Source organism: Podarcis pityusensis (genome assembly GCF_964106645.2).
Source record: "Podarcis pityusensis genome assembly, chromosome: 9".
Classification (NCBI taxonomy): Eukaryota; Metazoa; Chordata; class Lepidosauria; order Squamata; family Lacertidae; genus Podarcis; species Podarcis pityusensis.
The window spans coordinates 68,282,572-68,294,981 of NC_138034.1; the positions used below are offsets into that span (position 1 = coordinate 68,282,572).

The 12,410-nt window shown below is 47.7% G+C and overlaps 1 protein-coding gene and 1 long non-coding RNA gene across 6 annotated transcripts in view; one reads left to right on the forward strand and one right to left on the reverse strand.

Annotated features, from left to right (window-relative positions):
* Window positions 1-12,410, forward strand: part of SLC4A4 (solute carrier family 4 member 4) — a 355,256-nt gene that overhangs the window by 36,737 nt on the left and 306,109 nt on the right. For 2 of the 5 annotated variants that reach the window (XM_081020705.1, XM_081020707.1), the window contains exon 2: window positions 6,351-6,424. In XM_081020705.1, the coding sequence (XP_080876831.1) occupies window positions 6,351-6,424 (74 nt within the window). Of the gene's footprint in view, window positions 1-5,615; window positions 6,425-12,410 lie in introns of those variants that run through there. The other 3 variants (XM_081020706.1, XM_081020704.1, XM_081020708.1) reach the window with 3 other exon arrangements.
* LOC308485464 overlaps window positions 9,339-12,410 on the reverse strand; it is a 57,954-nt gene continuing 54,882 nt past the window's right edge. Inside the window, exon 4 of the long non-coding RNA XR_013990532.1 lies at window positions 9,339-10,742. This is a non-coding gene — a long non-coding RNA (uncharacterized lncRNA). The remainder of the gene's footprint in view (window positions 10,743-12,410) is intronic.

Genomic DNA, 12,410 nt, shown 5'->3' on the forward strand with positions numbered 1-12,410 from the left:
TTCAGCTGGCAAATGTTAGCTTGTGGAGGATGCAGCTTCTTTTTATCATCACACTGGTTCACAGAGTAGCTTGCTGCCTGCCTGCTGATAAAGTTGGAGGGTTTCGCCAAAAGAATACAGTTTTTTGCATGCTGTATGTAACTGTCTGTGCACTTGAGTGCGCAGATGCTATTTTTCTGCACAGATGCGGGGATGTACTTAACTCACAAGGCAATACTGGAAACGGTGTTGCCAGACATGGCTAATCTACACATTCGACTGTTGCATAAAGTGTGCTGGTGTAAATATAGTGCACCAGGAGTGATAGATAAATTTGTTTGCAGATTTCTTGATCAGCACCTCCCAGGCTAATGTGTGAAACAGGATGCAGTTACCATTTGAATTCCGCACTTCTCTGAATTTTGCAATGCAGTTATTGGCTCAAACAGTGTATCCAAATGTGTATTTTAGGATAAATTACCGTATTTTCCGGTGTATAAGACTGGGCGTATAAGACGACCCACTAACTTTTCCAGTTAAAATATAGAGTTTGGGATATACTCGCTGTATAAGACTACCCCTCTTCCAACGCACACCAAATAAAAATTTAAAAAACCAGTCTCTAGTCCGGCTCAGAAATCCGCTCCACTTCCCAGTGGCGGGGGGCTTCTGGGGTCAATTTTCAAGCGTATTTCTGCTTCATCTAGAGAGCTTGGTGTCCTCTGATTTAATTTGCTGTCGTTTTATCCTTTGGTGGGGAGTTGCTGCAGGAGCTGCTGCTGTAGCTGGCATATAAGACGACCCCCCGACTTTTGAGAAGATTTTCCTGGGTTAAAAAGTAGTCTTATATGCCAGAAAATACAGTACAGTGGTACCCCGCAAGACGAACGCCTTGCAAGACGGAAAACCCGCTAGACGAAAGGGTTTTCCGTTTTGGAGGCGCTTCGCAAAACGAATTTCCCTATGGGCTTGCTTCGCAAGACGACAGCCCATAGGGAAATCTCCGGGACAGCGGGGAAGTGCAGCGCGTCTTCCCCACTGTCCTCCTACCTCCTCCCCCCGCCCGGCATCGGAACGAAGCTCCGATGCCGGGCGGGGGGGGGGACGCCTCCTCCCCCCGCCCGCCCGGCATCGGAACGAAGCTCCGATGCCGGGCGGGGGACGCCTCCTCCCCCCGCCCGCCCGGCATCGGAACGAAGCTCCGATGCCGGGCGGGGGGGCGGAACGCCTCCTCCCCCCGCCCGGCATCGGAACGTAGCTCCGATGCCGGGCGGGGGGGGAACGCCTCCTCCCCCCGCCCGGCATCGGAACGAAGCTCCGATGCCGGGCGGGGGGGTGGAACGCCTCCTCCCCCCTCCCGGCATCGGAACGAAGCTCCGATGCCGGGCGGGGGGGTGGAACGCCTCCTCCCCCCTCCCGGCATCGGAACGAAGCTCCGATGCCGGGCGGGGGGGACGCCTCCTCCCCCCGCCCGGCATCGGAACGAAGCTCCGATGCCGGGCGGGGGGGGGAACGCCTCCTCCCGCCGCCCAGCTTCGGATGGCTTTCCTGAAGACTTGGGGTGGGAGGAGGGTTTTCCTTCCCACCGCCAACATTCAGAATGCTGTTCTGAATGTTGGCGGTGCGGAGGAAAAACCCTCCTCCCACGCAAGCCCCGGGAACAGAGGGAAAGCGCTGCGCGCCTTCCCCTCTGTTCCCGTACCTGTCCTGAAGGCTTGCGGTGGGGAGAAAAGCCCTTCTCCGCACCGCCAGCCTGGCAAGCGGTTTCCCTAGGAATGCATTAATTGATTTTCAATGCATTCCTATGGGAAACCGTGCTTCGCAAGACGAAAAACTCGCAAGAAGAAAAAACTTGCGGAACCAATTAATTTTGTCTTGCGAGGCACCACTGTACCTCTTACAAATTCACATTTTGAGAGGGATTTTTTTTTTTTTAAGAAATGTATATTTTGTGAGAAAATTCTTATTTAAATACAAATTTTCCTGTGGAGGATTTTCTTTTGCACAGATTAATAGGGAAATGAGACAGGGCAGGCTTATAATTGAACACATGGAAAGCTGACATGATCTGAATATAGCCCGGTCCATCCATTCCTACATTTAATAAACTATGTTAGAAAAATATTTAGAGCTTGCAGACTTTTGTCTACAGAGTAGAAGCATCTGAAGAAGAACCATTTCCCCTCTCTCCTTCCCTGTGCCTGCCCCAGGTCGGCTCTGGAGGGTCAGGGGAAACTCAAGAGCAGCACATGGGATGAAGGAGAGAGCAGATTGTTCCATCGGGCAAGCAGAACCCTAATTAATTTCTACATACTTTTGTCTTGACTCAGGTCCAGAGTCTCCTGAGCCATATAGCAGCTTGATTTACATATAGCACAAAAACGTGGTTACAAAGCACGGATCCACATGGATCCCCAGGATTTTTGCATTGGGTCACCCCAAATTCACCATCGGATCATATAGCATGTCCATGGCTATAAAGGTAAAGGTAAAGGTACCCCTGCCCGTACGGGCCAGTCTTGCCAGACTCTAGGGTTGTGCGCTCAGCTCACTCTATAGGCCGGGAGCCAGCGCTGTCCGCAGACACTTCCGGGTCACGTGGCCAGCGTGACAAGCTGCATCTGGCAATCCAGCGCAGCACACGAAACGCCGTTTACCTTCCCGCTGGTAAGCGGTCCCTATTTATCTACTTGCACCCGGGGGTGCTTTCAAACTGCTAGGTTGGCAGGCGCTGGGACCGAACGACGGGAGCGCACCCCGCCGCGGGGATTCGAACCGCCGACCATGCGATTGGCAAGTCCTAGGCGCTGAGGTTTTACCCACAGCGCCACCCGCATCCCACTATGGCTATAGCCTGCACCAAAAAAATCACGCACCCACTGTTTTGTGGGGCCGCAATGGCGCAAAAATGTGGCTACAAAGCATGGATCCACATGGATTCTCAGGATTTTTGCATTGGGCTACCCCAAACTCACCGTCAAATCACTTGACAGTGGCCACAGCATGAATCACAAAAATCATACATCCACTGTTTCGTTCAGAATATTTTTTTTCTTGTTTTCCTCCTCTAAAAACTAGGTGCGTCTTATGGTCAGGTGCATCTTATGGAGCAAAAAATACGGTAATACTAAGCTCTGGTTTGTTAGAGTTGTCCCACAGACAGATGAAACAAATCATGGTTCAATTTCTCCAAAATTTGGTTTTCATTGTACAGGTGAACCCACCTTCCTACAGAACCTCTGTCTTGTTGGGATTCAGTCTCAGTTAACTAGCCCCAGACCATTACAGCCTCCAGACTCAAATAACCCATTGAGCCGCTGAAATACAGCTGGGTGTCATAAGCACACAGCCCTGCAAAATCTCCTGATGAGCTCATCAAGTGGCTTCATGAAGATGTTGATGTCATGATGCGTGCGCATGTGGGATCCCACAGCACAAATTCTGTGGGGCTGAGCAGAAGTCAGAATGCTGCCTTCTGGAATTGGCCCTGTAGGTACGGAGCGGGAACATGGTAAACACAATCGGAGGAACCTCCCAAAACAGTGGAAATCATATAGGAAAAGATCTATCAAACAGCAAGAACTTTTATAATAAACCAAGGCTGATAGTATCAGCCGCCGGCAAGAGAACAAAGAGAATCAACAGGGACATGCTACCCTTCCCCTCTCCTGACTGAGGTCACCCATCAGAGTGACCAAGGCTGTTTGAGCGCTGGTGCCTGAAACAAGATTAGATATACTACTTTCTCCAGGCAAGCCTGGAGATGTCCTGCCACCACTGTCTTCAGCATCTTGTCCCTTTTCCCAGAGCACAGCTTTGAGAAGAGGACCGAGGAGATGGGGCCTAATTACCTGCAAACTTGAAATGGCAGCTGGCAAATACCATTGTCCTCCATTGCTCCTTTTTTTGCCATTCATTTAGCCATTGTGGGGTGCAGTGTGGGATAAGATTTGGCCTCTTGAGTTCAAGATTCTGATCCCTAGTGTACCGCAATACAGTGGTACCTTGGGTTAAGAACTTAATTTGTTCCGGAGGTCCGTTCTGAACCTGAAACTGTTCTTAACCTGAAGCACCACTTTAGCTAATGGGGCCTCCCGCTGCCGCCGTGCCACCGGAGCACAATTTCTGTTCTCATACTGAAGCAAAGTTCTTAACCCGAGGTACTATTTCTGGGTTAGCGGAGTCTGTAACCTGAAGTGTATGTAACCTGAAGCGCCTGTAATCCAAGGTACCACTGTATGCAAAACAGTTCTGCTATCCGTGGGTTTGAGAAGTATGCAGCACGATCCTACTCTCATCTACTTGGAAGTAAATCCCATTAAGTGGGAATAAAGCTGGTCTGGATTCAGCTGGACAGATGCGATAGCGGAATTCGGCACGCGTCCCACTACTGCAGTTGGACTTTCTCCACTTCTCCTTGCACCTCTGCAAATTGTCTTGGGGGTGGGTGGGAGAACCCCCAGAACAGTATGCAGTGGGAGGCAAGGGGAGATTGTTTGGGCTTGTGCTGATGGAACAAGCATAATAGAGCAACGCTGAATTCCTCTCTTGGTGTTTTAGCCAGGCCCCACTTACTACAGTTCATAGACTGATATCGATGCGCAAGAAAGATGAATCTATGGTCCCCTTTAGTTAGTAGATTGAAGATATGATAGCGCTTGCAACTTAAGAATGGGTTGCTTACAGATGTAGGCTTTGTATGGCAGTTACAATATTTGAAATGTGTTTATACAAAACTTAGTAAAGGTAAAGGGATCCCTGACCATTAGGTCCAGTCGTGGCCGACTGTGGGGTTGCGGTGCTCATCTCGCTTTATTGGCCGAGGGAGCCAGCGTACAGCTTCAGGGTCATGTGGCCAGCATGACTAAGCCACTTCTGGCGAACCAGAGTAGCACACAGAAACGCTGTTTACCTTCCTGCTGGAGCGGTACCTGTTTATCTACTTGCACTTTGACGGGCTTTCAAACTGCTAGGTTGGCAGGAACAGGGACCGAGCAACGTCGCAGGGATTTGAATTCCGTCACAGGGATTCGAACTGCCGACCTTCTGATCGGCAAGCTCAAGGGGCTCTGTGGTTTAACCCACAGCACCACCCGTGTCCCTATACAAAACTTAGTAGGTTGTAAATAACCACATATTGTTATTAACACTTTTATATACCTATGCACTAGATAAGCACATATTAAATTGTAGTTGTTTGCCTATATAGTCATACCTCAGGTTACAGACGCTTCAGGTTGTTTTTTTTGCACAATTTCTGTTCTCATCCTGAAGCAAAGTTCTTAACCCGAGCTAACTATTTCTGGGTTAGCGGAGTCTTTAACCTGAAGCGTATGTAACCTGAAGCGTATGTAACCCGAAGTACCACTGTAAAACCTTAAACCTTAAAAAGCTTCCCTATACAGGACTGCCTTCAGATGTCTCCTAATATATAATTGCTCATCTCCTTGACATCCTTCCACAGAAGGCCGTCGGTGCTGGACCTCGGTGTCCTAGTAAAATCACCATGCCTGACGCATGAAGCATGCTTTCTTTCTATGCACAAATGCTTGGAAGAGAACGGGAAGTGTCTCTTGTGGGAAACCTTTTAAGCCAGTTGTTGTTTTTAAAAGGGGGAGGGGGAAAAATAAATCAATGAATGGAACTGAATAACTGTTGCAGCCTCATTAACATTTTTATTTGTGATAAGGGGACGGAGGGAATCGACAAGATACACATGCTTGAGAGGGAGGGAACTAGCGAAGAACGATAGGTGGGTGACCGTCTGAGATATGCAAATGAGCCTGGCGCTCTGACTTGCTGGAGCTTGCTGGTCCCTGGATAATCCTCAGATGTCAGATTTCCGTAAGGCTAACATGTGACACGCAGCTTTGCCTCGCAGTGAAGAAGTGTGCTTTGCTGGTATTAAGGGGGCTGCCGGGAGCACCGGCCCCGTCTGTGGGTTTGCACGCATCTGCCGCCGCCTTTTGCTAGACGATGCGCGCCTCTCTGTGGACAGCTACCTTGCGTGGGGGTTCTTTTAAACGTGAATGCTTCCGCCAGCGGCTCTAGCCCCTCTTCCTCTTCGCGGCATCTCTTTAATTAAAAAGAAAAGGAAGGAGAAGACAAAAGCCTTCTAGTTGCAAGCACCCTTTTCCCCTCTCCCAGCTGCCCCGTCTTGCGATGCCCCGTCGAGATTAGGATCTGAGTGCCGTGGGACCCGTGGGGGGGGAGCTGCATGAAGGAGTGGCGAGCCCAGAGTGAAAAGCGACCCTGCTCTCTTGTAACATGAACAATAGCCTGCAAGTGAATCTGCCCAGGAGCTGGGCCAGTTCGAGCGGCTCCCTCCAGGAGAAGTCTGAACACTCTTTCTTCCTTTTCTACTACTACAGGATGGAGGATGAGGCAGTCTTGGACAGAGGGGCCTCTTTCCTGAAGCATGTGTGCGACGACGAGGAGGTGGAAGGTAAGGAACCGTCCCTCGTTTCTTTGTGTCTTGGTTTCGTGAATGGATCAAAGGTTGCCCCTTTCATGATCCAGAGGCATTGTGGGATGGGGAAGTCTCCTTACTGGCGGAACTGCACTTGGGAATGAATGGGGAGCGTTCATTAATAATGGAGAGTTTTGTTTTGAGAATGTCTATGGGGTGTTTCGGAGTGCCACGGTTTTTCCACACTTCCGAGTTAATGCATACTTGGTTCTCATGCAGTTTTGGCTTTTGATGTGTGGAATACTTATCGGTGCTTAGCGAATCGCTGCTCCGTAAAGGATAATGCAGACGGCAAGGCGTTTAGCGAGCCTGATGCTAAACGAGGCCGGCAGAGCTGGCTCTGAAAGGGAGGCCTTGGAGGGGCAGAGGCGGGGCCCTCTTTAAGAGGATCACTTCTTTTCTTTCCTGAGGGATTCTTTCAGATCAGGACACGACTTTTCATGACGGAAGGCTTTCTCTCCGGTCCCCTCCCACTTAAAACTTCACAGAGCAGAGCGGCAGAGAAGTTTTCCCTTTTGCCTTTCCACAAAGGCGGAAAGGAAGCATACCTGTCAATCTGCAAAACGTTTTTAAGTGCCATGCATTGGTAGATTTTTCGCATGACTCTTGAAAGCTCCTGGAGAGAGGGGTAGCGTTTTCAGATTCCATAGGCCAGCCTTAAACTTTGGATTTGCATGGAAGCCAGTCCAATGAGCTCAATGAGGGCTTGTGGACACATGAAGTTCCTGCAGGGAAAAATTGGTAATCTCCCCCCCCCAAAAAAAAACTTCTGGGAAGGCTCCGTTGCTGAAAATATTCCTGTTGTGTGTTCATTTGCTTTTTAACAAACAAAAAAGCCAAAAAAACCCCTTAAAACTGATTTCATTAACTGTTTCTCATGGATTTAAAAGCCCAGAGTCAATGCCAAACTAACTCTGGTGGGCAGTCAGAGTTTGGGGAACATCTCTAGTAACACTGTTTAGAAAATAAATGCATTTATTTATTTATTATCTTTGCTGTCGTAGATACTCATACCAACTGCTTTTACTCCAACAATTTTATTTATTTATTTTAAAAAAACTTTCATGCGTAGAATGACTTGTTTTGCCAAATGGGTTGATAGAACGAGGGATATATTGCGAGCGACATTTTCCTGCGCTGGCAAAACATGCACGCTGAAATATGAGATTTGACAGTATTATGATAACATTTGCACCCCGTCCTTCCTCTAAGGAATGCAGGCTGCTGTTCGTGGGATTGCCTCGTTTTATTATGATATCAACTTTGAGAGACAGCTTAAGGCTAGATTGGGCAGCCTTTCTGAAGGCACCAGAAGAGTGAGGCCTTGTAATTACAGACAAAGTGGGTGGGGTCCCTTGCAAGACCCTGTCCTTAGGTTGACCCCAAGGTGAGTCCCCTCCAGCAACTCCACTGGGCCCAGACTTTTCATAGATGTTGCCTCCTGCAACATACTCACTTGGCAGAGAGCAGTAGGACTTTCCTTTATGTATCACTGAATCACAGAGCTGGAAGGGACCCTGAGGGCCATCTACTGCAACCCCTTGTAATGCAGGAATCTCAGCTAAAGCATCCATGCCAGATGGCCACCTAACCTCTGCTTAAAAACCTCCAAGGAAGGAGAGTCCACCATCAAACAGCTATTTCTGTCAGAAAGTTCTTCCTGATGTTTAGTTGAAATCTCCTTTTTTGTGTGTAACTTGAATCAATTGGTTTGGGTCTTACCCTCCAGAGCAGGAGAAAACAAGCTTGCTCCACCCTCCATGTGACAGCCCTTGCGATATTTGAAGATGTTATTGTATCTCCTCTGAACCTCCTCTTTTCCAGGCTAAACAGACTCTATCATCCCTAACTAATCACCAAATGAGTCCAGAACATCTGGGAAGTCACAGTTTCCCCACAACCCTGTTAAAAGGGCATAGGATGTCAATCAAATAAACCACAGGCTGGTTTTCCTTAAGTGCCACCAAAGCAGCGTTTATAAAACCCACTGGAAGGCAAACCTCAGTTTTGGGGCTCCTCTTCAGTCTTTTAATTCAGGTGTGGGGAACTGGACCCTACTGTATCCTTATTTCCACACACACCTTTTGGCCAAATTTGACAGGTGGACGGACTCACCCACATGCTGACAATCAGCTGATCGTTGGTGGTTGGGAAACCTTATGTGCCACATCTACAAAGTGTTGCTGATGCTTGGGGAAGTCCTATGTGTAGCACTTCAAGGGCACTGACTGTCAGCTGATTGTTGCTGTTCACCTACCAAGCTTATGGTAGTGAGAAGTTCCTACCAAAGTGAATACTTGCGCACTGCTTTTCCTCACAGGGGCTGCTACTCCTTGAGGAAATGTACCTTCTTGGTTGCCCGGAAGATGCTGTTTCTCTGGTCCTTTCGCCTATGTGCCGATATTTTGGAAACTTGAATATCCTCCTTCATAATAAGAATTTCATTATTTATATCCCCCCCCCCATCTGACTGGGTTGCCCCATCCACTCTGGGCAGCTTCCAACGTGTATAAAAACATAATAAAACATGACACGTTAAAAGACTTCCCTATATAGGGCTGCCTTCAGACGTCTTCAGAAAGTCATGTAATTGGTTATCTCCTTGTCATCTGATGGGAGGGTGTTCCATAAGGAGGGTGCCACTACCGAGGAGGCCCTCTGCCTGGTTCCCTGTAGCTTTACTTCTTGCAGTGATGGAACCAGCAGAAGACCCTTGGAGGAGGACCTCAGTGTCAGGGTTTATTTTATTTTATTTTATTTATACCCCGTCCTCCCCTGCCAAGACTGGGCTCAGGGTGGCTATCATCAGATATAAAAACAATTGATTAAAATACAACTTAAAAACAGGATTAAAATACAGCCTCATTTCAGTGGAAACCCAGATCAAAAACTGTTTGGGGGGAGAAAACATCAAATCTTCACCAAGGCCAACTATCCAGACTGGTCGTACGTGGGCCAGAAAAAAAGCCAGGGAAGTCCCCAAATAGGGGTTCCATCACAGAAGGAATAGGAAAGAGGGGGAGGGGATCAGGCTGGTTCCAAGCCAAAGGCCAGGCGGAACAACTCTTACAGGCCCTGCGGAAAGAAATCAGATCCCGCAGGGCCCTGGTCTCATGAGGCAGAGCGTTCCACCAGGCCGGAGCCAGTGTTGAAAAGGCCCTGGCCCTGGTTGAGGCTAATCTGACTTCCTTAGGGCCCGGGACCTCTAGAGTGTTGCTATTTATGGACCTTAAGGTCCTCCACGGGGCATACCAGGAGAGGGTCCTAGGCCGCAAAGGGCTTTAAAGGTCAAAACCAGCGCCTTAAACCTGACCCTGTACTCCACGTTGAATGATGGTGATGGAGACACTCCTTCGGGTTTACAGGGCGGAGGCTGTCTAGGGCTTTAAAGGTCAGCAACAACACTTTGAAATCTGCTTGGAAATATCCTTCCTTAGAAACACTTTCCTCTGGAGCCCACCTTGTTGATAGCTTGTTCCTTTCTGAACTTGAATGCCCCACTGTTGGCTCCTGCCTTCCGAAGGGGTTTTAGTCCTAGTCCTCACACATGGTCCCTTCTGAATTAGAGTAAAAGTGTTCAGAGAGGTTCCTGGCCTGGTTCTTAACAGAGAGTGTCATGGCAGGAGCAAGTTTACCCCCTCCTTGGCTTCTTGGTACATTCCTTCCTTGAGAGGCCAAATAGTCTTAAATCCTGAACTTGGTGGAGCTTCAGATGTGTTTTACAAGATAAAACATTTTTGCCCTAAGAAATGGAAAGCATTTCAGAGCTCCACCTTTATCCTTTCGAGATAAGCCCTTTGGCTCAGCAAACGTGAATTCCTGTGAAAGTTGTGGCAGCCTCTATGACTTCATAGGGGAGTGGAGAAATCGAGATTTCTCATCTGACAGCTCAATTACTGGAATTTTAAAGGAAGCAGGAAGGGGGTCCCGGAGGGCTTGTCCATTCATATTTTTTTTGTACCTGTAATAGACAGATGTTCAGCAGTTGCTCAGATTTTCTGTCTGGAGGGTTAATTAGAACACTCTGCAGGATGGAAAATGGATTAACACGACTCCCATTAACGCAGATGGAAGTTAGCCACAAATTATGAGCAATTTTTGTGTGTATAGTGCATTCATCAGACTGAGTGCTTTAGAGATAAGTTTATCTTACTTGCCTTCTCAGCAACTGCAGGGGATTATTGTTTCTCTGTGGCTCCAATTCACGATGTTGAATGCAATATTGGAGTTGGGGCTGCCTCCATCTTTTTCTGGTGTTGTAATTAGGGGCTGGATTCTAGGCCAAATCCTGTCTCTGGAGGACAAGAGAACTGTGTGAAACTAAGTGACAACAGGCAAGCCTGGGGTGGAACGGGAGAAAGGACCATTTGACCTCCACCTCTTATTTTCATTCACAAAATAGCCATCATAGTTGCTGACCAGGAACATGCTGTCTGGACCTGAAACGTTGCATTTAGAAAGCAGGTAGCAAGCTTTTCTTCATGGAAACGACTTTCCTTTTAAAAATCCAAACTCCTGTCCTACTGTCTACATTTCCTGTTTTTATTTTAAACATTTAGGGATTCTAGAGTTCCAGTATCACAGGTTAAGTAAGACTGCTGTTGCAAAACATTTAGGTACAGGCAATAATCATGACATGTCAGGAACAAAAAATGACAAGTCCAACATTAGACAATACGCACCATCGTTTCAGACAGAAACAATACCCCCCACAGTTTAACAAGCTATAGATTGTTTAGTTGGTCAAAGGCAGGGGTCAGCGAACTTTTTCAGCAGGGGGCCGGTCCACTGTCCCTCAGACCTTGTGGGGGGCCGGACTGTATTTTGGGGAAAAAAGAAGAACAAATTCCTATTCCCCAGAAATAACCCAGAGATGCATTTTAAATAAAAGGACACATTCTACTCATGTAAAAACACGCTGATTCCCGGACCGTCCATGGGCCGGATTTAGAAGGCAATTGGGCCGGATCTGGCCCCCGGGCCTTAGTTTGCCTACCCATGGTCAAAGGCCTGGGAGAAGAGGAATGCTTTGCTTGGCGCTTAAAGATATGTAAGCCCCCCAGGGGGAAGAGCCACTGCAGAAAAGGCTCTGTATGTGTGGTGTTGTTATTGTTTGTTAATATGTTATGTATTTTCGTGGTGTTATGTTGCAAACCGCCCTGTGATCCTTAGATGAAGGGTGGTATAGAAATTTAACAAAAAATAAACAAAAAAAAGCAAAAAGAAAATGGTGCTGTCAAAAGCCATGAAAATGCACCTAGAGTTGGAAGATAGGCTTCTGCATCTCCCTCCCCATACCCTATTGTGGTCCCCCTGTAATGGAAGCCTTTATATATTATTTTGGGGGGGGGGCGTTAAATAGAAGCTCAGAAAAATTCAGTGTGGTCCAATTTCAAATTTCAGCCCTACCTTTAAAACCTTGCCTTTTAAAGTAGGATCCAAGTCGCACTTGCTTGATCAGAGCAGGGATCATGGCAACGCAAGCCTGATGGCTTCTCTAACCTCTCACACTGGCAAAGGAAGAAAAGCAGATTAGATGCCTGGGAGTGCGACTCTAGCAACAGGTTTACAAGCGATGAATGAAAGGACTGCCCCAATCCCCTCAGAAGTGCTTTTCTATCTCTGCCTTGACTACATCGCAATGGTTGCTCCTCAGCTTCCGGTTTAAGGGGCCAACTCTGACATGTAGCTCCCTCAGTGTAGGAAGCTACCTTATGCACAGTCCCAACTAGCTCAGTATTATTATTATTATTATTATTAATACTACACAATATTAAGAAGCCGTTTTAAACAACTTGCAATCACAAAATAAGGTGGGTGCTAAAAATATTCACCTCAACTTCCTTACATTTACTCAGGCTGGGGATAGGATGGAGGTGTGTAATGAGTTAGTGACAACACTAACTTAAGTTTTAGATATAGGGGTTTAGGGGTGGGTGGTGTTTTTTTGGATGAGTGTTTT